The sequence below is a fragment of the Pteropus vampyrus genome, unplaced genomic scaffold, assembly GCF_000151845.1.
Source record: "Pteropus vampyrus isolate Shadow unplaced genomic scaffold, Pvam_2.0 Scaffold171, whole genome shotgun sequence".
NCBI classification, from domain to species: Eukaryota; Metazoa; Chordata; class Mammalia; order Chiroptera; family Pteropodidae; genus Pteropus; species Pteropus vampyrus.
In genome coordinates, this window is record NW_011888952.1 from 239817 (window position 1) to 263718 (window position 23902).

The following is a 23902-nucleotide window of genomic DNA, read 5'->3' on the forward strand; positions in this document are numbered from 1 at the left end:
TGTTTACAAACAGCATGTATTATTTTCTCTTCAAAAAAAAAAAAGTAATTCCGGACTAAGAGTCAGTTATCATTTCTGAACAGTACTAATACAAGTGATACCACCTGGAGTAATTATAATTCCAGAAAAAATTAAATATTTGTCATTTTGATCTGGCTATAGAACTTTATTATGAGGGAATGTACAGTTTCCATTAGGTCTTTGGAAATCCTGAAAACAAGTTGACCCTTTTGTGGACCTGCGGTTATAGACCACTATTCTATACTCTATCTAATGATATCAAAAAGACTATTTTATTATGTCATTTCATTTTACAAAATAAATTTTGTATGATTCTGCTTTGTAGGCGGTACTTGGGGTTTACCTGGACCTTCCTTAAGTAAGGGAGTGATATTCTCATCATGCCTTGTATGGTTGTGAAACAGCTCCTTGCAGCAAATTTGAGTCCTTTAGTTGGTAGATGACATTGTGGTATGTGATTCCTTAGAAGTAGGCAAAACCTAAATAAGCAACCTTTACTACTCATTATACTTCTTCAGGTAAGTGTCTTGGATAGCAGGACAGGTTAAATTTAGCTAGTTTCTAAGGAAGGGTCAGTGCCTATATTCTTCCTTCCTAAAACCTCAATTCTGATATTAGCTTTGGCACTAAAGCAAAAGTCTGTGTTGCTCTCCTTTCTGAATTAATTGGTTCTAAGAAGTAAAAGAAAGTACTTGCCTTATTTAGAAGTTCATATGACCATACTAATCTCAAAAGATTTTAAAACTCTTTCCAATTCCTTGCTTTGTCATTTTTTTTTTTTTTTGCTTTAACACCCACTGGCTGATTATGGGGTTTTGTTTATGCATAAAGAGAGCTGCTGAAGTCAAACAAAACGTACCTCTTACTGAATCCCAGTGGGAGCTTAATGTAGTTAGAGACTTTTTAGCTGAACTGGTTGCCAGGTAGTGGAGGGTAGGAGAAGAGACTCCTTGAGAATGCCCAGCCAACTGATGTGACACATTTTAACTTTAGTGCCTTCTTTGCAAATCTGTTTTCTGCCTTTTAGGACTATGGATAGAATTGATTTGTTAGAGTTTGGTTTTTGTTTTTTGTTTTTCCTTTACTCAGCTTTACTTTTCCCATCTTTTGCCACTTTAGGAAAAACTTGCCCAGTCAGTTATCAGGCATCAAATCAAGGTCAGTCTGTAGGAACAGAACAAGTTCTGTGGTCTTTGGACGTTTTTCTCCAGTAGTCCTTTATGAATATAATGAAGGGTGAAAGAGAAAGGAGAGCATTAGGCATTTTATCCAAAAAATAAAATAGTATTCGTAAAGTCTGACAGCTAAGATAGGCTTTAATAACATGGGAAAGCCTCTAGAATTAGCCTTGGTCTTTATAAAGAACATCTTTTGTCTGGGATTTGCTTCCAAATAATTGTGGGGCAGAGGAGTGGGGAACACAGGCTATGAGTTAATAATTGAAGCCGAAGACTGCACAAGATTATCTTCTCTGTTTTTCTGTATGTTAGTAAATAGGGATTTTTTTTTTTATGGTAACATTGGTTAATGAAATCCATTAAATTTTAGGTGTACAATTCAACAGTAAGGCATACACACACACACACACACACACTCACACACACTCTCACACACATTGCATTATGTGTTCACCGCCCACAGTTAGATTTCTTTCTGTCACCATATATATATGACCCCTTTCACCCCATCTATTTCCCCCCCACCCCCTGTATCCTCTGGTAACCACTAGTCTATTGTCCATGTCCAGAGTCTCTGTTTATCCTGTACATTTGTTGCTTTTGGGTTTATATCCCAAGTGATATCATGTGGTTTTCAGCTTTTTCTATCTGGCTTATTTCATTTAGCATGATTATCTCAAAGTCCATCCATGTTGTTGGAAATGGCAGTATTTCATCAGTAAATAGGTTTTTAAAAGACATCTTTCCCCAGGAATTTTGGAAGGATAAAATTATTTTCTTATGAAATTTTCAACATCCCTGATAGTCAACAGTGTAGAACACAATAAGATACTATTATAGGTTTGTATTATCGAGGGGAAAAATATTTTCTTACCAGAGATAATTCTGAGTTTAGTAGGTCATTTTTTGTGTTATTGTCCAGATTATGTTGCATTTATCCAGCAATATGTAGATTTATTTTATAAATTAGATTTATTGAATTTGTCTTCAGTTTTGTTTCTGTCCAAGGACATATTCAGTAAACTTTAATCAGTGTTGAGGAGACTCAAAAATACTCAATGAAAAATTATTATTGAACAGTTCCTTAATAAAGTAACACTTAAATGTTTTTATATATATTTTTAAAGGAAACGTTTTGTGGCATCAAATAAAAAATCCATGATACATCTCTGGATAGCTCCTTAATTAGGAGCCTATTTTTCCAGTCTGGTGTCTGGTTCCTATCTTGACTTTGCTGCTAAAATGCTGACTTAATCCTCAATCTTTTCTATGTTGTCAAGTTGATCACTCATATTAAGATTATCAGTGCCAATTGAGATGCTGTAACTTTGAAACAAGTGTTGATAAACTTTTTGTGTGTGTGTAAATGTCCAGATAATAAATATTTTAGACATTAAGGGCCACATATGCTGTCAGTTACATAGTCTTTTTGTTGTTGTTGTTGTTGTTGTACTTTACAACTCTAACAACATAAAAACAGTTCTTAGTTCTTTTCTAAGAGCCTTTTAAAAATAGGCAGAAGGCTATAGCTGGTGAATTCCAACTACACAATTGCTTTTTAATTAGATAACCTTGAGAAATAAAAGGTAAGCATACAAATGGTAAAGGTTATTTTTAAAGGTAAAATTATGACTCTCCTACAAAATGAACGTGTCAAAGATTTTACTTAATTCACTAATTAACCAGTTATTAGGAACCAGTAAGTTGTTTAAATCGATCCAAATGAGAATTGGACTTAAGGATATTTGTATGTTCTACCAGACAGAATTTATTTACATTGTATCACCAGCACCATCCAGAAGGTAATTTCCAAATAATCCCAGAGAATCCAATACACCACATTAGGCATTCCCTCGAAAGAACACTTAAAATCTTTTACCATTTTAGTTTTTCACACTTTTTGCAGACAATGTCCATCCTCCTAGTGATCATAAATAATTTCCAAAGATTATTCTTGATTACAAAATGATTGGTCTTATCAGGTTTGACCTGATTGTTTACATAAATTCAATAAGAGTACTAGTTAATCATATAGACATCCTTAAATTTTCTTTTCAAATCCAGAGCCATACAGTTTTAAGCAAGTAATAAGGCTATAAGATTAACTTCTGTGTAGATGTTTTCATAAAGAATTGTAGATTGGACTTTAAGCATCTCTTATTTACTATTCTAAGGTTAGGAAACCACACCTAAGAAACTCTCTCACTAGATTTCACCTGCAGTATTGATAAATTTGGGTGAGTTCATCTTATCTTCAAGTCTCCAACATTTGCTAAAGCTCACCAGGAAGTAAATGACCTTTCTTGTCACTGGTAAGCCAGGGACCCTGTAAATCAGGCGTCAGGTCAGTTTTCATGGGAGGGCTTCTTTACAGGCATTGGCTCCAAAGATAAAGCCAACTGCTGTTCTTTAATGTGATTCTCTTTTGGTTTCTCACCCATCAGAAAATAGATATTTATTGCTCTTCAACAGATGGTCAACAGTAAAAATCAAATTCTCAGTGCCGCAATTAGTGAAGAGTAACTTATCAACTGTGCATAAATCAGAAACAAGAACAAAATAAGCAAGAGAAATATATTTAAGAAAATCAGAAAACCAGCAAAATTGACGTTCTATTGCCACGTGAGGTTTACTTTGGGAGCCCAGGCTAATGCAGCCATTGAGGGGCACTTCTCTGGAAACTCAGGTAAATCCATTGGCATCTCTGTGGAACCTCAAAAACTGTTTAATTTTTAAGGTAAAATCATGACTCTCGTACAAATATACAGTGAACACTTTTCATGCACAAGGTCTGCTTTAGACCCAGGCAATTCTTCAGGGCTGCCGTCTTCCATATGGTAGCTCATCCAATCAGGGCAGTTTTGATCATGTGGAACTTTGTCTCAACACATGCTTCACTGGTGTCAGCAGAAGGGAAAGAGAATAAAAGCCTCATAACAATGTCTGGTTTGGTTTTCTCTCAGCAGTGAGATTATAAATAATTTTTGTTTTTATAGGTTTGCATATTTTCAAAGTTTTCTACAATGAATATGATCATCTTAAAATAAGACCTATTAAAAATGCTTATAAACAGAAATAAGCAAACATTAGCTAGTGTTGATGTTAGTACAGGATTGGGTTTTTGCCACTGTTTTTGTAGAAATATGTTTACTCTCTTGAAATCTTACAACCTAATTTTTAAGCAAAGATGAAACTTCTATTAAGTCAAAATTTTTTATTAATTTGTTTAGAGAGTTAAGGGCAGAGTTCTGTGCCTCTAGAGATGGAAGAGTATTTTCTGGAGCCATGGTTTCAACTCAGAATTTTCTTCAAATTTATTCAAGGTGCTTTGGATTCCATTCAGAAAGCTTTATCTGATTTAAATGAAAGAATGCTATATGAAGTTGGTGAATGCTATTTGGAAAGATCTCTGACTTCTCAGTACTGTGCTGGCTAGAGCTTCCAGCCCTATACTTAAATAGAACAGAAATTATCACAGCTTTAGGCTCATAGAGAGGACTATATTGCACTGTACCAAACTGTCTTCATTGTCTGATTCATTTCTGCATATTGACATGAAAGAAATGTTACTAGATATTATACATTGTACATGCTACACTGTATTTTATAATCATTAAAATTCTTCCTTTGTTCATTCCCCAAAACTGCCTTTACAAGTAAGAAACAAAGCTTAAATCTGATAGCTTGTCTGAATCTGATAGCTTGTCTGAAAGTGATATTTTCCAGGCAGGAATAGTATCTTTATGATGTTCTGTTCCTTCATGAAGTATCATGAGTATTTACTGAATAGTATATAATGGTACAGAGACTGAACCTGGGCTTACATTTGTGGTCTTTTAATCCATTGCTTAAACTTCAGAGGGCTTCAGTGCCTTTCGTTCAGAAGCACTTTTTCTCTTTGTCCATAGTGAGTAAGACTTTAGGATCTCATGCTCAATTTTCTTTTTCTTTTTCTTTGTTTCATTTTCATTTAAATGATTTTGTGAACTTAAAGTGAAAAATAAAGGAACATTAGGAAAGCATGGAAATCTGTTCTGGCAATCTTTTAGTTTTTTATCAAACCATGGGTAGATTGTTTTTCTTTGTATTTTTTGAACCAAGCTACTTAAACAGTGTTACTTTATTTAGAATGTTTTTAACCTTCTTTAAGATATTCTCTAAACCTCACCTGGTTTTAAGTTAGAAGACAAATGTGAATGTTGAATTAATGTCCTGTAGCTTTAAGTTCAACCAGTTTGATGCTTTTGTCTTTTATAAAAGATGCTCACAGCTCGAGAAAAGAGGCAGATACTGTCTGTGATCTCCATTCTCAAACTTCATTTGCATTAGCAGCTCTAGCGAACCACACACACGCGCGCGCACACACACACACTCACACTCACACACACAGGCACACACGCACGCATGCTTGTTTGGCAGAAGCTTTCTGTTTATTCAGCACAGAGTCCTCCCAGGCTTCCAGATGTAGAAAGCTCTGAGAGTTGATGCAGGAGGCAGAACCGGAACTGTACGTAGGCTGAGGTGGGCACTGCGGAAGATTGGCTATGCGGGGATGTTGATGTGGTGCGGCTGTACCTGCCTGTTCTGTGAAAGGCCCTTCTCTGAGGCTGTGAAGGTGAGAAGCCCAGGGATGCACTAGAAGCTTCATTTCGACTGGCTCTTTGGTGGGGCAATGCATTCCCAGTGGTAGCTGTCCTCATTTACAGTGTTATTCTCGGAAACCAAGTATGTGCAGCAGTGACAGACTATGCCACAGCTCCTCTGAAGCTGGGACAAATGGAAGGAGGTTATAGCCAAAAGAGGTTGTGATTTTTTTTTTTTTCCACGATCCAAGCTTGCTCTGGCAGTACACAAATGAAGGATGAGCTTTGTGGCGAGTACAATCAGCAGACTGCCTGACAGGGGGTTTGGGTAAGATAAATGTGTTGCTTGTGTTTTTTGGTTTTGTTTTTTCTCGTTTTCGTTTGTTTGTTTATTTTACTTTTGTATATCAGCTATATAGAATTGCCTCTTAGCAGTAACTAAAACGTTTTGCAGATTCATGTTTGGTTGAAAAGGATGGCCAAGAGAGCCAGAAAGGAAAACATTATTTCTGGTCATTCAGTTGTGACCTTCAGAAATAATTATCAAGTTTTCTCAGATATTCATGAACAGGCAGAAGCCAAGAATTTACAGGGCAAAGAATTGTGTCTAACAGATAATCTTTTCTTTCTTTGAACAGTCATAGTTACTTCCCTTCTACCCCAACACCCCCTGCCCAGCTTTTTCTTACGGCCTGAAGTGAAGAAGAAAATAAAAGCTTTCTGCTCTGAGTTGTTGCCACTGGAACAGTAATAGGCTGAGAACACAAGTATGGAGGTGGAGGAGGGCAGGATGGAGGAGTCTGCTATTTTCATAGCCGTGCGTTGGTGGATGTTCGTCTTGGATTCATTATTGCTATTCATTAGTGGTTATTAGTGCTTATCTCTTTGCCTGTACTGTACTTTAATCCCTTTTATGTTCTGTTTTGTACATTTTTGTTTGCCAGAGACAGTTCTATCATTATGAAGCCCTTTTCTGTTATTATTAATACATATTAGCTTTTATTAGGGTAAAGATAGTTATAGAAAGTAGCCCTGAAATATTTATGGACCCGAAGAAAGATAAAGACATTTTCTCTTTAAAATCTAGGTTTTGCTTTCAGCACATTTTGGAGTCTTGAGTTTGGAATCTTTAATAAGCATTTTATTACAAGTTAAAGAAATGGTTCATATTAGATCAATAAAATCTTACTGGAATCACCTTACTCTGATCGTCTTTAAATTGGATCCTCTTTCTTATGTTTTTCTAAGCATGAAAGTTTACTTTTCATCATCTTAACTTAGGCAAGTATTGTTGGAAGGTATGGTAATTGCTTATTAGTCTAAGATCTTTTCTTGCGCCCCTCTTCTCACCAGTGGAGAGCTATGTTTCCTAGCTGCTTAGATTGGTCACAGAAGAGATCCATTGACACCTGATTTTTTGCTGACTCATTGGTTATGTAAGCCTTGTAAATACAGCTATCCATATACTCCATTATGGACCCCTCCCTGATTACTGACCTTTCCCTCTCTCAGCATCCTTCTGCTCCTTAAGCTTTTTTAGTAACACAGTCTCAACCTTTACCACGTGAATTCTCAGAAGCAGTAAACAGATGAATCCTTTTTTTAAAATCTTTTTTTGAATTGTTGTGTTAACTGTGTATTTTCATCTTGATGATGATAAAATTCCAAATTCTGTATTCTCTTGACTCACGTAACCTACAGTAATAATACTTTTATTCATTCATAACCTGGTTAAAGTAACAACTTTCTTTTCTGTGTTTGAGAGCTCAGTTCAATTGCCCCTGTTCAAACTATTTTTCTATCTCCTCCCAATCTAAAGGAGGTTTCCCTCCCTTACTTTATTCCTTTAATCACAACATTTTATTTTTCTTAGTGGTACTTTTCACAATTTATATTATTTTATTACTGGTTTTTCTGTCTCAACCAATTTTCCCCACTCAGCCTTAAGCCTCATGAAAGCAGAGACTTTGGTTTGTTCATCATTATATGCCTGAGTACCTACATTAAATGTCCTGAGTACCTTCTAGGATATTTTGTTTCTGAGAGTTGAAGAAAGGACAAGTATACATTATTGCATGTGCAAAGACCCTGTGGTGAGAAGAAACAAGCAGCACAGACTGAAAAAGGTCAGTGCGACTAGACATCTTACATACTCTAAGATGAGGCTAAAGATTTAGATCCAGAGCCAAATCACATAGGATTGACTTTATAGACCATGTTCAGTTTTTTGTTCATAATATTTTAAAAGTTGTGGAAAGCTACTAAAAGAATTTAAGCATAGGTGATTTAGAACTTCTTTAAAAAAAAAAAAAATCCCTAGCTTAACTGCGAGCCTAAGTGAATGCAGATATATTGTTCATAGTGAATGATTCAGGAGAGAGCTGACAATTTTGTCCTAAGGTGGTGGCAGTAGAGATGTCGAGATAGATGGAAAGTATTATAATTTGATGGGAATTTGCCAAGTAAAATAGGACTTAAAAGTCCATCTACCTTGCAAGCTCGTCTCCCACCAAAGTTCTCTCCTATGCCATACTTTTATAGCCTCATGAACCATTCAGTTATCTTGAAGAAATTATTAAATTTCCTCTTCTGGGCTTTTTGCTCTCATATTAGACTGTCAACTTGAAATGCCTTTTCTTCTCTTTTTATCAAAAACTTCTTTCAAAGCTCATTTCATTTTTCACCATCTCCAAGGAGCCTTCTCTGTTTCCTTTTCCTTCTTCTGAATACATGGCTCCTTCCTGTATTCAAGGAGTACTTTGCTACTATATCATTTACTTAATTGGAACCGTAATGCAGTTGATTATTTCCATGTCTCACCAGCTAGGTCATGTGTTACTTGATAGTAGGGATTCTACCTTTCTTTATTCAATGCTTTATATAAAGAAAACAGAGGATAATTGCAAAATGAATTAAAGCTTTGGTCTTTTGTACAACCTGCTTCCTTAATATCATAGCACCCTGATGTCCTTCCCACTTCCGCTCCTGATTTTCTCTAGACTCACCTACATTTTTACCTTACCGATACCTAGATACATGCTAGAAATGTTCTTCCTTTCATATGCAGAGTCCATGAACTAGTCATTTTCATCATCTACCTTTATTTGTAATTTATCAGAAAAACTGAAATCTTTCTATTGCTTATCATATATAAAAGAATTGGCCAAGATAGTTTCCATAGCTGGTCTTGTTCTCTGTTTCATCTTCTCCCATTCTCTAAAATAATTCCAGAATCCATGAGGTTGCTATTGGCATTTAAGACTGGATAATTGTTAAGACTGGATTAGACTGTGCTTTGCAGGAGGAATGCCTCATGTTATTTCCTAGTGTTCCCTGATAGAATAGTACTGCCCCTGGTGGAGCCTCTTCTTACCCCCAACAGAGTATAGAAATATAGAAACAAGTTGTAAAGGTTAGTTCTTTTTCATTTAAGTAACTTTTTCACAGAGACTTAAGCATTCACTTTGCCTTTTCAGAAGTCTTTGAATAGTTGGATTTCCTTCTTATCTTAGCTAACATTGCTATGCATTGATTCCCATTCTTTTGGAGCCTGAATTTCAGTGATTTCTTACCTCTTTTATGAGCTATAGATACTTCCACTTAAAAACCTGAGAAACAAACAAACAAACAAACAAAAAACCTGAGAAGCAATTGGGCTATCATCTGAAATCTATACCAGTCATATATTTATGCTCCTTATTAGATGTACTTAATTTAGTCCTTTTTTTAGTCACAAGTTGTCCCGTTGTAACTTGGAGGTATAAACTAGATTATATTCTTTACATTCTATTTGAGAAAGTTGGTATATATATTTTACTTTGTCATTATAGATCGTGAATGAGAAAAATATAAGCAAATCTAAACATATTGCAAAAGAATGACCATAGTTCTGACATTACCTGGCTACCTGAAACTAAATAAAAATTATTTTAAGAGAAATTTAAACAGGAGACAGATCATATGTACTCTTGATAAACTTTTCTCAATAGATCAATTTTCAGTTTGTTTAAAAAATATATGAAATCTTTGACAAGTGAAATACTAGGCTATTATCTTCGAATCTGTAATTTTGAGACTATAACTGCTTTTTTGTATAATAGAATAAAGTAGATACATCTATAAAGTTGGTGTAAGTGCCTGCTATAATACCTGAAGAGTCATCAGTTTTTAAAGATCCTGGAAATGTTAAATTACTTTTTGCCATTATATAAGCTGCTTTTTGGACAGTTCCACACTATTTCCTGTAGTACTCTACGCACTTTTGCTCACTCATGCTCAAGTGCTTGCTCACTCTCGCGCCACCCCCTCACCCCCCACCCCCACCGCCCCATAGAGAGAGATAACACACACTTTTTTTAAAATAAACTTTAGGAAGAAAAATATAATTATGACTATGGGATTCCCATTCAGAGTCTAACTTTGTATAAATCATTAGTGCCTCCTTTTACTGTTGCTCCAAGTGGTAGTTATCATGGCTGTTTTGAGAAGCATTGTAGTGGAGTAGTTAAGAGCTGGGACTCTGAAGCCAAATCCTACTGGTTTAAATCCTGGCCCTGCTGCTTACTGGTTGCATGACCTTGGGCAAGTTCCTTCACTTCTGACTCAATTTCCTCAGCTGTAAAATGGGGATTATAATAGTATATATTTCTTAAGGTTGTTTTGAGGATCAACTAAAAAATATAAGCAAAGCATTTACAGCAGTACGAGATTAAATTAAATTAAGAGATTTGCAAATAGCCAGTATTCAAAATATTCTTTGAATAGGTAAGTTAGTAGGAAATACTTTCATTCATTCAACAAATATTTAAGCAGCTATTAAGTGCTATGCACAGTTTTAAGTGTTAGAGAAACAAAAGTAGACAAAACACAAAAATCAGTACCTTCATGGACCTTGCATTCTAGTTTTTGGTGATAGATATAAGAATATATGTCAGAAGGTAAAAAGTTCTCTGTAGAAAAATAAAGCCGGGAAGAAGAATAGGGAATTCATAATGGAAGTGGAGGTTGCAATTTTAAATAGGGTGTCAGAGAAGTCCCGGTTACTAAGGTGACATTGGAACAAAGACTTAGAGGAGACAACGGAGTAAGCTGTGGTGTCTGTGAAAAAGCATTCCAGGCAGAAATAACACTAGGTGAAAAACCTCTGAAATGGGGCATGCCTGGCACATTTGAGAAACAACAAGGAAGCCATTGTAGCTGATGGCAGTGGAGTAAAGGGATGAGTACTAGGAGATATACAGTCAAAGAGGTAATGATAGTGCGCAGGCACCAGATCATGGTCATTTAGGCCATTGCGAGGACTTTGGCTTTTGCTCTGATTAAGATAGGAAGCCACTGGAAAGTTTTGGGTATAAAGACTATTGTGATCTGACTTATATTTTAAAAGGACCACTCTAACTGCTCTGCAGATAATTGTTTATAAAAATATTATTGCAGCAATAGGAGACTATTGCAGTAGTTCAGACGAGATCTGATAGTGGATTAAACCAGGGTGGCAGCCGTGGAAATTCAGTAAGAAATGGTCAGGTTCCACTTCTCTTTAGCAAGTAGAGCCCAAAACATTTGCTGGGGCAGTGTAATGGACATAGAGGGTAACACCACAGACTCTGTAGCCAGACTGTGTGGGTTAAACCTTTGTCTTTGCTACTTCTTTGCTTTGTGATCTTGGACAATTTAAATTCTTTATACATTCCATTTTTTAGCTACAAAATAGAGGTGATAATAATGCTCATCTTGTAGTGTCATTGTAAGAATTAAACAATTTAGTAAACATACAAAGAATTTAGAATAGTGCCTGGCATATAGAAAGTACTATACTATATCTATTAGCTGCTATGAATTACTAATGTTGTTAACTGGATACAGTATGTGAGAGAAAGGAGTCAAAGATGACTTTGTATCTGAGCCCGAGGGTCAATGAAAATAGCTATTAGCAGAAATGGGAAGGAGGTACAGGCTTGAGGGACATCAGAAAATCAGTTTTGTACACAGTAAATTTGAAATGACTGTTAGACATCCATGTAGAGATATTGAGTAGGTAGTCAGATATGTGAGTTTAGAATTAAGGGAAATATGGGCTAGAGGTTTACATTTGGAAGTTGTTAGCAAAGAAATAATACTTAAGACCGTTTTAAGAGACAAGATTAATTAGGCCCTAAAATGGGATTGGAGCTGTATAGTTTGGACAGCCTTTTCTTAGAGCCTCTGCTCTTCATAAACTATCTAACAAGCCTAATAGTAGTTCAGAGAGACCCAGATTATCAAAGACCCATGGAGTTTTACAAATTCTTTCATTGCTTTAGAATTTGGTTTTATCAAAATTGCTTGAAATAAATAGAATTAAGATGAGTCTTAAAAATCTTTTGTCTTAATGAGACGTGTGGTAAAAGTATTTGTAAGGAATTAACTTGTAAAGGGGAACTCATTTGTGGCAGTTTTACAAATTGGTTTCTCTGCACATGAATTTTATATGTATTTTTAAATCCTCGGCAGTGAACACGTATTTCTGTGTCACTTCCTCCTTTTACTGGTTAACGCATGCTCAGAAAATAGAAACTCATTTTAGCATTAGCAGATTTGTGTGCTTCAGACTATCATTCTTCATTCTGAAGTCATGTAAGAATGATTTTTAAGTAATATATAGAGCCCAGGTAGATTACTTTTTTTTTTTAACAAATTAGAATTAGAAGGAAACTTGGATCATCTGTTCCAACTGTCAGTCAGTATGTCCTTAACATGCAGGTATGAAGTCTCTGCTTGGATACTTCCAGTGAAATATGGAAGTATCTCATTATTTTACGTATATGTCACTAATTTTTTCTTTTAAATGTATTTAGGAGAGCTTTTCCTCTTAAAATCTGTTATTTGTAAAATAAATTTTCTTAATTGGATGACCCCTTAGGTTCCTTCCTAGCTCAAAGAATCTTTCCTTATAAAAATAATGCTTAATCATAACTAAGCAGCATGTTATTGTCTGCTTACATCATCACTACTAGGATTGGAGGCTCCTTAAGAGGTATTTTTTTTCGTACCTCCAGTACCTAACATAGGCCCTGTATGTAGGAGGTATTGTGCATAATTTTGTTAAAAGAAGACTAAATCATCTGGCCAGGCTCACATGGATCCATTAAGGCCCAGCAAGTACATCAAGCAGTGGTAATCTTCTATGATGTCTTTCACATAAGCTCAGAAATCAGTCCTCCTATGACAAAGCAATTCTGAGCAGCGACTCCAGATCCCATGATGGATATTTTGTAGTTGGGTTGGTGTAGGGTGGACCAGATAGGATGTTAATAATCTAACAGTAATTTTTACTCAGCGGCCTTAGAGGGATGAGAATCACCTATTGGAAGCTATTACAAAAATTCTGATGTGTGTTCTATTCATAGTAACATAGGCTCAGTCACTCCATGGCATATCAGATCCAGAAGGATCATGTTAAGGAGATGCTGGTGAGCATTTATATTAAACAGACATTCACTGGGTATCTTTGTACAGGGATAGTGCCAGCCTCTTGGGGTACAAAGATGAATGTGACATGATCCCCACCCTCAGGAACTGTAAGTGGAGACAAAACACCCACACAAGCATTTCAACATAATATGATAAGGACAGTGATAGAAATGTACATATAGATATATGGGCATATAAAGAAAGAGCCATTAATCCAGCTGGAAAAGGGAGGTCATCAGGAAAGACTTCCTGGAGGCGGTCACTTTTGAACTGGGTATTCAAGGATGTATAGTAGTTAGCCTGAAAGGGAAGGAGAACATGCGCTGGCTGGACTGGCTAAGGGACCTGTATGGGTAAAAGCTTAGAGGTGTGAAACATGCCATGTCAGAAGAACCAAATTACGATTGTGACCCTTAACATACATGGATTTAAATTTAAGGTTTCCTAAGTGACCCACAATAGAAATTTTTTGTTTGTCTTGTTTTTGTCTTTTACTGAGTTATATTTAGGATCTTTAGCTGTGAAGCTGGGGAGCAAATCCCACCAGAATTCACATTTCATTCAGCAAGTATGTTCTCTATTCATTGTTACACATGCAGTATCGCCCATGAAATGCTTTTAAAATTTTGTGCTTTACAAAGAAGCATCTGGCAAGTGCTGGTGGTAAGAAAGAGAGCAAGACCTTAGTGGTTCTTAGTAGAAAAAGGAAGTTTGAGACAAACTAGACTAGTGCCAAATTCACAAGTGACCAGGATTATGTCATGAGTATTATTTGTATATCAATGATATTTTAAACTTTTTAAAATTAAGCAATAAAACATTGTTTTGTTTTCCTAAGCAAAATTTTTCCAGAATACCCATATGAAATAGATAAAAATGAGATAATCTAGGTTCTAGGAGCCTTGCTCACTTGGCTTCACTATTCCCCTTTTTGGTGGTCCAGACACATCTCCATAGAACCTAGGATTGTTCTATGTACTGAAATTCCGTGTAAAAATGTGAAAATGTGATTCCTGGGACTTACTCCACTCTGTACAAGAATTATTTTTCAAGTGAAAAAAAAAAAATGTGTGACAACTGAGTAGGCCTGTTTTTGAGACTGAGCTGAACCTTGATTTTAGCTCCAAAGTGAAAAAATGGAATGCCTAGAGAAAAAAATTGCTGGCTGTGGGCTTAGTCCATTTTTATTTTCTACTATCCCCACTTGAGATCTCTGCATTTCACAGCACAGCAAAGTAAATGTCAGTCAGAATTCCACATGAATTGCTCAGTAAAATACTGTGAGAAGGGAAGAGTGTGTCATTTCTACAGTCAGACAGATACAAGGTGAAAAATTCTGTCATGATTAAGATACTTTCTGCATAAAATGCTAATAGACTATGGGGTTTCTTTTCTTTTTATTAGGGATGAGGTGTGGGTGAGTTGGCACAGGCAAACCTTGAGATGATAACAGGAAATTTAAACTCAGAGCAGTATAATTCCTATGGCAGGACTCTTTCTTGTTTTACTTCCTCAGTACAATCTGCCTGGCATAAAAAGAAAATCTTATAAGACCAAATAGAGCATCTCTGTATTTATTATTGATAAGAAGATTCTTGTGTAGTTCTTAGGGCCAAGATTATGAATCTCTAAGGATTACCATTTCTGTTAGGTTTTAGGGGTGGTCTCCCCCACTAAGTGCACTTGAATTGAACCACACACTCAAGTTTTGGTTCAAAAACATGGTCACTATAGCTTTGCGATTAAAATTTTAGCTGAACAATGGAACTGGGTCTGCAGATGCCCCAGCATCAATTTACAAAGGCCACTGCATAACTCATTCTATAAATTGGCCCTGGAAAAGATCCACTTTCAGAAAAACCAAAATAGAGAAGCTTCTATTTGTTTTCACAGTAATTACAAAGATCTCCCCACTCTTCAGCCTCCTCTTCTTTTACCTTAAAATACCTTCTTCATTTTCTCAAAAATAATGTGGATTAGTGTGCAGAATATGAAATTTCCTGAAAGAGAGCCAGTACTCTGTAAAGCATAGGTAAGGTGACTTCATCACACCAAGTACGGGCTGTTTTTTACTGAAGATAGCAATGTCAAGTCTGAGATTGTTGAATCTTTCCTAGTTACAAATTTGGATTTGAGTAATGAACCAGGTAAGGAATAGAAAAAGGTAACTTCTTGAATGTTTGCCACATTCGGAAGGCATAATCTGATTCAACACACATGTAACATCTTTTCAAATAATTTCATTAGAAAATGTTAATAACTCCGTTGTGTAGATGAGAAAACTTAGACTCAACGAGAACAAGTAGATGGCCCAGAGACACACAGCTATAAGGTGACAAAGGCAGGTTTAAACCCAGGTCCTTTTGTTTGTGTTCTTTCCACCACATTGCCTTTTTACATGATTGTTCTCAAAGCTGGGTACTGCCGTGCTCTGACACTTTGATTCACTTAGATTTTTAATATATTTGCAAATGAAAATTGTAAGCCATTATAAAGCTTATCGAGTAATCTGCCCTAGATGGATCTACACTCTGCCTCCTGATTAATTGGTATTTTGAAACATCTCTATTTAACTGTTCTCTTGGGCTGTTTTCTAATCAATTAATTCAGATCAGTTAATAGTTATTTAAGCCTAGCAAATGAATTCTTAATAGTAAGATACAAAGTGCAAACAAAGCACTAGTCTACTTGTTATAGTGACAGTTAAATATGAATCATGGCTTTGATCATATCCCTAGCTTGTAGCACATTCCCTAACTTAAAAGTAATCAAAATATATTTAATCGACTGATTTTTGGTCTAGCACTTTTCTATACAAATTAATTCTAACCTCAGCCATAGTGGCTCCTTGCTAAATTGATGGGTATGATCAGACTTGTATGCCCTTCAAGATGTAGTCCTGGGAAGCCCTACTGAGTAGGTAATACTGCTTCTGCTATTGTCAGACTGCTTTGTGATAGGTAGTAGGAGGTACCTCAGCAGTCAGTTCATTTGTAAATTAGTGATAACCAATGTGTACTTTATAAGGTTGTGTGAGGACTGATTAGCTAGCCAGCTGCCTAGCCACATGACCAACTAACTATCCAGAAAGGTGGATATCATTTTACTGTAGTGTTGAATTACATTATTCCTTTGGTTCAAACTCTCTAGAGATCCCCTGTTTGTGCCCGAAATGTGAAAGATCTTGGAAGTAAGTACATTTTGGAATCCCTTTAATATTTGAATTTTTTAATTACCCCTCTCTCTGACCTATGGATGTTGCCATCTCCCTTTAAGAACTGAATCTCTGAAGGCAGGGTGTCTCCTCCGTCACACTCACCTGGCACACCCAAGGGACCTAGTGCACAAAGGGCCTGGTGCACCCAGGGGGCCTGACGCACCTGGGACTCTGCTGGGGCTTGAATCCAGGACCTTCTGCATGTAAAGCACACTTGCTAACCACTAGTCTATGGAACCACCCCAATATTTAAATTTTTAAAAAGAACCACTTACGTGGTACAAAAATAATAGCCAGTAATAACAGCTTACTCTATGCCAGGTATTGTTCTGAGCACTCTTGTTTATTGACTCATTTCTTCCTTGCAGCAATCTTCTGAAGTAGAAGTGGACATTAGCATTATCTCCATTTTATAGTTGATGAAATAGATACAGAGGTTGAATAATTTGCCTAAAGTCACATGGCTAGAAAATTGCAAAGCCAGATTTGAACCCAAGCAGTTTATGCCAGAATCTATGTTTCACTACTACAGTAAATGTAGCCAGATTCAGTAATCTTGATTTTTCTGATCTGTGCCTTTTTGGGTATGTTTAAGAAAATCCTTCCTTATTTTCCAGTACTGCTTTCTAAAAGGTTTAAAATTTGTTTTTCACATTTGCAATTTAGTTTTTTGTCTGGGGTGAGGTAAGAATCTAATTTCATGTTGTTATTATATATTGAAGATCAAAGTTTTGCCATCCCAAATGTGTCTTTTGAGATACTGATTTTAAGCTAGTCATTAAGAAACAAAGACTGAGAAAGAGCCTTTGACCCTCCCCTTTCCTACCTAAGGGAATCTTAGTTTATTCACCTTAAGTATTTTCACTTAAGCCTATTTGGATTAATTGTGGTAGATAGGAAGGATCCAAGTAGAGGCCTGTTAGCTAGATTCCCTCCTATATCCCATTGTTTCTGGGTTGCCTAGCAGGAATTTGTTTGCTACGGGTGTCCTACTCTCTCAGCTACCTGTGAATTGCCCATCTCTTCTTCGAGATTCCAGACCAGATTCCAGACCCGACCCCCTTTTCTCCTTTGTTCATGTGACGTAAAGTCTTAACTGCCCAATTCATTTTGGGTCGCGTTATTATGACATCCCTGATATACATCTATAATAATAAATCTTGGACTTTTTCTCCTGTCAAAATCTGTCTCTTAAATCTGATCATTAGTCCAGCTAGAAGAACTTAGAAGGTGGGAGAAATTTTTTTTAGCCCCCACAATATAGATAGCCTAAGCTAGCAAAGGCTGTTGGAAAAGAGAACCACTTTTCAGTTGGTGTGTTCATAACTTATGGCTAAGTCTTTATGGCCTTTAAGTCTTATGGCCTTTCCAGTGCTAAGTATTTGTACCTCTAAGGACTTTGTTCATAGTTAACCTGTAATTCTATAGTTAACTACATCTTCTTCTTTCCTCCTCTGCTCCTCCCCCTCTCTCTTCTCTTTCACTCCACTCCCCTCTTCTCACAATTTCTCCCTTTCTTCTCTCCTCCCTTTTTGAGAATAGTGCCTGCCCAAATTGGGAATAGTGACTGAGTAAAATCCAGTGACTGGTGGTTTCAGGTGATAAACCGCCCTAATGCTGGGCTGTGGGTTAGTTTTCTTTGGAAGCTGAGGACAGTGGTTCCATCAGCTGTACTCTTACAGGAGAGCCATGCACTGGAAGGACATAGCCCAAGGAGAGAAGTCAGATTGAAGGCAGTATGGTTTATTTCATTAGTTACAATGTAGAGAAATAAACTCACATCTAAACTGTGATCATTTGTAAGTAATTACATTGAAAGTTTTACCAATATGGTCAGTTTTTACCCACCCAGAGTAATAGTTAAACTTGATTCTATATGTATACTTATTTATAATGCAGGACAGGGCAAATTCCTCTGAGTTGGGGGGAGACCAAGCCCTGCACTGAGAGAAGAAGAGGGTCCTTTGGTGGAGAGTGTGGAAAGAATTCAACACACGCCAGAGTTAGAGTCAAAATGAAAGTTTATTTTAAAAAGGGGAAAAGCAAAGACTAGAGAAAGCAAAGACAAAAAGCCAAGACAAGAGAAACCACCCCAAGTGTGGGGAAGGTGGAGATCCAGTATATATCATCCTTTAGTTTCTGTGAGTTATAGTTTAAAGACTTTGTTTACCAATTTCCTTTGATATGGACATACAATGAGGAAGGGGAAGAGTGTGTAGCTTGAAAAGGTAAGACTATGTAGCATGAAAGGCCTGCTGGCAGTTCCCAGCGTTTAATCCACAGATTCCTTATGGATTTAGCCATAGGGACTGAACGGTTTTATTTTGTGTAGGGTAGCCACTTTTAAAGCCTCATTTTCCTGTGTCCCCTTTTACAGGTTTGGGAAATGGGTTGTTAGCAATCCCAGCAGAAATCTTCCTTTGTTCTACAGGTGTCCACATGGTCTGGCTGCAGAGCTGATCAGTATATTGCATTCTCTGAAAGTAGCTTGATTTATTTAGCACTTCAGTTGTCTAGCCTCTTCCCTACATTATTTAGACAACAGATTGCATGTAAATTGATACTCAAATTAATAACAAAGAACCTAAGAAAACTAGATCATACATTTAAGCTGGTAGTCATGGATCTAATAGTATTTCATATTTGCTTTCCTTTTATACTGTGGTTGATTTTGAGCTATTAAACATAATGAAACAGGGTCATATTACATACTGTAGTTATGGGATCTGAAATTCCATTCAAAAAGAAAATCCCAGAATGGAAACCCTGCACAACCTAAGGCATTGAAGAGAGTAGGTTTCTAGGAGTTCCTGTTGCAGCTCTTGACAACTTGATTATCTGGAACTCATCCTCCCTTTGCTGCCTTCCTCTGGCCCTTTCACTGCTTGTTAGCGTGTACCTAAAAGATGAATGTGTCAGATGGAGGAAGTTTCGCAAAACAGTTATTATTGCTAGTTTCTAACTATTCTGGATATTCTTTCTTTCTTAGTATAATGTTATTTTGTTCATTTAGATTTTAAATTATCTTTTGATTTTGCTTAAATGCACAATATTATGTATTCATCTAGAAATTAATATTCTTTTATTTGCATTAATAGTACTATATTGAATCCAGTAATGAACTAAATGTTTTAGTGTTAGAGGTCAATACAATTTCTGCTCAGATGGCAAACTGAAGAGATACAACCAAGATCAAAAAAAGAGAATGCATCTCTAGACTGACAAGTTAATTATTAGCATCTCATAATATTTCAGAATTGGTGTATTGTCATACAAAAATGTAATTCAGTTTTTTCTAATATGAGGATAATCTATATCTAGCAAATTGCTGCTGGTAACAGGGACAATAAGCAAGGAAAGGGGTGTGCTGTTAATCTCCAGGGTGGTAAACTTGTAATTTGACTACTGGAAATTTTTATTACTCTGAGATACTTATTTTATTATTTATTTCTGTTACTGCTCAATAGAGAACAGTTTCTAAAGCCTTTTTGCATAGGCCCTATTCTAATTCACCACCACAAGCCATACCCAGAGACACCTTCTTGAAGGATTTTTTTTTCTTCTGAGTTAGGAAAACTAACCACTCCTCAGCTTTGGCTAAGGACTTTGAAGTATGATAGTTTAAGTTTTCACATTTGAGCAGCTTGTCTTTTTCTTCAACTCTTTTGAATGGCTGCTCACCCATATGAAAGAATAGTCATTGTGTGTATTTTGGAGTCCCTTGCCTAATAAAAATGATTTACTGGATAGGACTTGCAAAATTTGAGCTCCAGAAGGAAGGCCTGAATTTAGTCACTGACTTGTTCTTACCTCTTACTGTCCCTGTCCCAAGTGTTCATGTTATCTCCCCCAGGTTTATCAGTTACTTGTGATTTGAGATTTTAACTCTCAAGAGTTAAAATTTTAACATTCATCCTTGCCACTTTCATTAATAGCTCCTCGTTCTTACCTCCACCTGTCTTCAGCTACCAGTAAGTGTCCCTATTAAAATAGAAAGAATGACTCCATCACCCCTGACATGATTGGAAAAAAGACATTGTGATAAAAATTGATTTTTATATCTAGCCAGTGAGATACCTGTTCTTGCTAATATTTTCAGATGCCCATAATCTTGAGAGCATGAATTGGAATTACAGTGATGTCTAAATACAAAAATGGTTTTTACATAATTAAATCGAAATGCAGATAGATGTACCTTGTTTTTTATAGATATGCTTCTAAGCAAGTATGTTTGAAAAATGTGAATTAAATTGTGCTTTAAACACACTAGAGGAGCTTTATTGTTTAAGGAAATACTGTGCCAAATCCTCTAGCAGAGGAAAATACCCCAGTTTACATTATGTGCAAATCTTTTTTTAAAAATACATGTTTTGTTTAAAGCAAAGTATACTTATATGAGGATAGGATCCAAGAGGGATATGGGGCTTAGACAGGACAGGAGGATTTAGGTTAGCTGTCTGTACTGAGATCTGAGAATAGGTAAATTTTCAATGCTTTTTGGCCCATTGGTTCTGGAGAAGCAGTCTTTTTGGGTTTCTTTTAACATTCACCTCTTGCTTTTATGTTAGATCGAGCGGTTGGAAGTAAGCAGCCTCGCCCAGACTTCCAGTGCAGTGGCCTCCAGCACCGATGGCAGCATCCACACAGACTCTGTGGATGGAACACCAGACCCTCAGCGCACAAAGGCTGCTATTGCTCACCTGCAGCAGAAGATCCTGAAGCTCACAGAACAGATCAAGATTGCACAAACAGCCCGAGACGACAACGTTGCTGAGTACTTGAAGCTTGCCAACAGTGCAGATAAGCAACAGGCTGCCCGCATTAAGCAGGTCTTTGAGAAGAAGAACCAGAAATCTGCCCAAACCATCCTCCAGCTACAAAAGAAGCTTGAGCACTACCACAGGAAGCTCCGAGAGGTGGAACAGAATGGGATACCCCGGCAGCCAAAGGATGTCTTCAGGGACATGCACCAAGGTCTGAAGGATGTGGGAGCAAAGGTGACTGGCTTCAGTGAAGGCGTGGTAGACAGTGTCAAAGGTGGACTTTCCAGCTTCTCCCAGGCAACCCATTCAGCAGCAGGGGCCGTGGTCTCAAAGCCCAGAGAGATCGCTTCACTAATTCGGAATAAATTTGGTAGTGCAGACAACATCCCTAACCTGAAGGACTCTTTAGAGGAAGGGCAAGTGGATGATGCGGGGAAGGCTTTGGGAGTGATTTCAAACTTTCAGTCAAGCCCAAAATATGGTAGTGAGGAAGATTGTTCTAGTGCCACTTCAGGCTCAGTGGGAGCCAACAGCACCACTGGAGGCATCGCTGTAGGAGCATCCAGCTCCAAAACAAACACCTTGGACATGCAGAGCTCAGGATTTGATGCACTACTACATGAAATCCAGGAGATCCGGGAAACCCAGGCCAGATTAGAGGAATCTTTTGAGACCCTCAAGGAGCATTATCAGAGGGACTATTCATTAATAATGCAGGCCTTACAGGAAGAACGATATAGGTAAGTTATATGGATTTAAAATCCTAAATTATTTATTTTGGGGGTTCCCTCCCTTTGATATGGAGGAGTAGCTTTTAAAGATCTTTGTACAGCCTGTTTCTCTGGAATGTCCAGAGCACTTTAGATATGTCTTATGACATCTGCATGATTTCTTGTCATAGAGTGGAAAAGACAGGCACAGCAAAGTTAAACAACGCCAAGGTCGCATACCGATGAAGCGTGGTAGTCAAGGGATGGTGATTACTGTAGCTCTCCAGTTTTCCATTACAGTTTAGGACTTCAAAATGAAGCCTAAGCTTTCTAAGGCATTCCACCTATTTATTTGTAATTATGGAATCATAAGCCATTGCAACCTGTAGCCATACTATACTGAATTCAAAAGATATGTTATAACGCTCTGAACTCTGCAGATATCAGAGATATAGTCTAGCCAAAATGTAATGAACCCTGTAGATATTTGGCCTTAAACACACTTATCTGGGCAGTTAGTAGAAAGATTAGACTAGAAATAAATTCAGATAAGCATGTCTGTTACCTTTACTATCAATTGGCAAACATTTGAGTGGGAGTGGACTTAAACATGAAATGGTTCTATAGTAGTTAGAGAATTGTCAAAGGGCTAAATGCTTTGAGTCGTCATAATCTGTGCTAAAGTAGAAGCTAATCTCTTTTTTGTGTTTCATATTATATTCCATAGTCATATTGGACCACTGTTGATGTCCAAATATGTGTCTTTTACCCTTATTTCCATCACATGCAGATAGAAATTATGTCCCCCATGAAGTACTCATTCAGATTCAGACTTCGTCAGCCGGAGATAGGCCACCTCACTGATACAGAGATTAAGGGTTAATCTTATGGGAGCCACAGGTTGGGTTAGGCCTTCAAAGATGTGGGATCTGGTCTTGTTCCCACTTAGTAACAAGTGGGAATCCTCAGTACTTCTATAATATCAAGAGCTGAACAGACAATCTTTTAAGGTCCCATTCACCCCTTTTTTAAAAAAATGACTTTTTAAAAAATTTGCATTTATGAGATAATCTCAAGGCCTGAAATAAATTATCTACGTGTATCAATAAGCTTTGAGAGGAGTTACAACAGCAAGCTCTTTTCACAAGGTGAAAATACTAATCAGTAATTCAGTCCTGTCTCTTCACTCTTCTGTCCTTCAATTCTAACCTAAGGCTTCTGGGAGAAAAAAAGAAGAGTGAGTGTGGGAGAAAGAAATGAAGTTCTAAAAGCAAATACACTACTATTCTTATTTCAGTATTTCATATATTCTTTAATATACTTAGGAGACAATATCTAAAGCAGTGAGCAATCTAACAAATATCCGAATGAACTCTAAAAATAAAACACCTGATCCTTTGTACCATATTACACCTAACTCCCATGTTCAAATTCTAGTTCTGCCACTTACTAATCTTGAAAACTGGGCAAGTTTCTTAACTTCGATGAGTCTTGATTTCCACATTTCTAACATAAAAATAATAGCCCTTCATAAGGTTACTGTGACATTTAAGTGAAATAATTTATGTAAAGCACATAGCTCGGTGCCTAGTCTCGTAAGTGCTCAATTGATGATAGGTGGCAGCTGATACTGCTGCTATTAAAATACACCCCTTTGAACATGGAAACCTGGGCATTACACAGTTGCTCAAAAAAACACAACTGCCTGCTTTGACACCTTTATTTTAAATGAATAGCAAAACATTCCAGTTTTTAAATTCTCCCAGAGCTTAAAATACTTATAGAGTTTGTTATGTCTTCCAGTCAAATGTAGGCCAATGTGAGAAAATCAGTGAGGAAAACAAGGCCCACCTTTGTTGTATCTATTTAAAATAATTCCGAGATTGGACAGAATTTTAATTCCTCATTATCACCTCATTAGAAGAATCAAGTCCAAGCCACTTAGGACCTAATGAGAAGTGCATTTCTTTCATTGCAC

General features: G+C 36.8%; 1 protein-coding gene across 9 annotated transcripts in view; it reads left to right on the top strand.

Annotated features, from left to right (window-relative positions):
- Positions 1–23902, top strand: part of TMCC1 (transmembrane and coiled-coil domain family 1) — a 185777-nt gene that overhangs the window by 141066 nt on the left and 20809 nt on the right. For 7 of the 9 annotated variants that reach the window (XM_023536831.1, XM_023536832.1, XM_011370525.2 and 4 more), the window contains one exon: positions 21020–21954. In XM_023536831.1, the coding sequence (XP_023392599.1) occupies positions 21020–21954 (935 nt within the window). Of the gene's footprint in view, positions 1–6033; positions 6111–7842; positions 7909–21019; positions 21955–23902 lie in introns of those variants that run through there. The other 2 variants (XM_023536836.1, XM_023536834.1) reach the window with 2 other exon arrangements.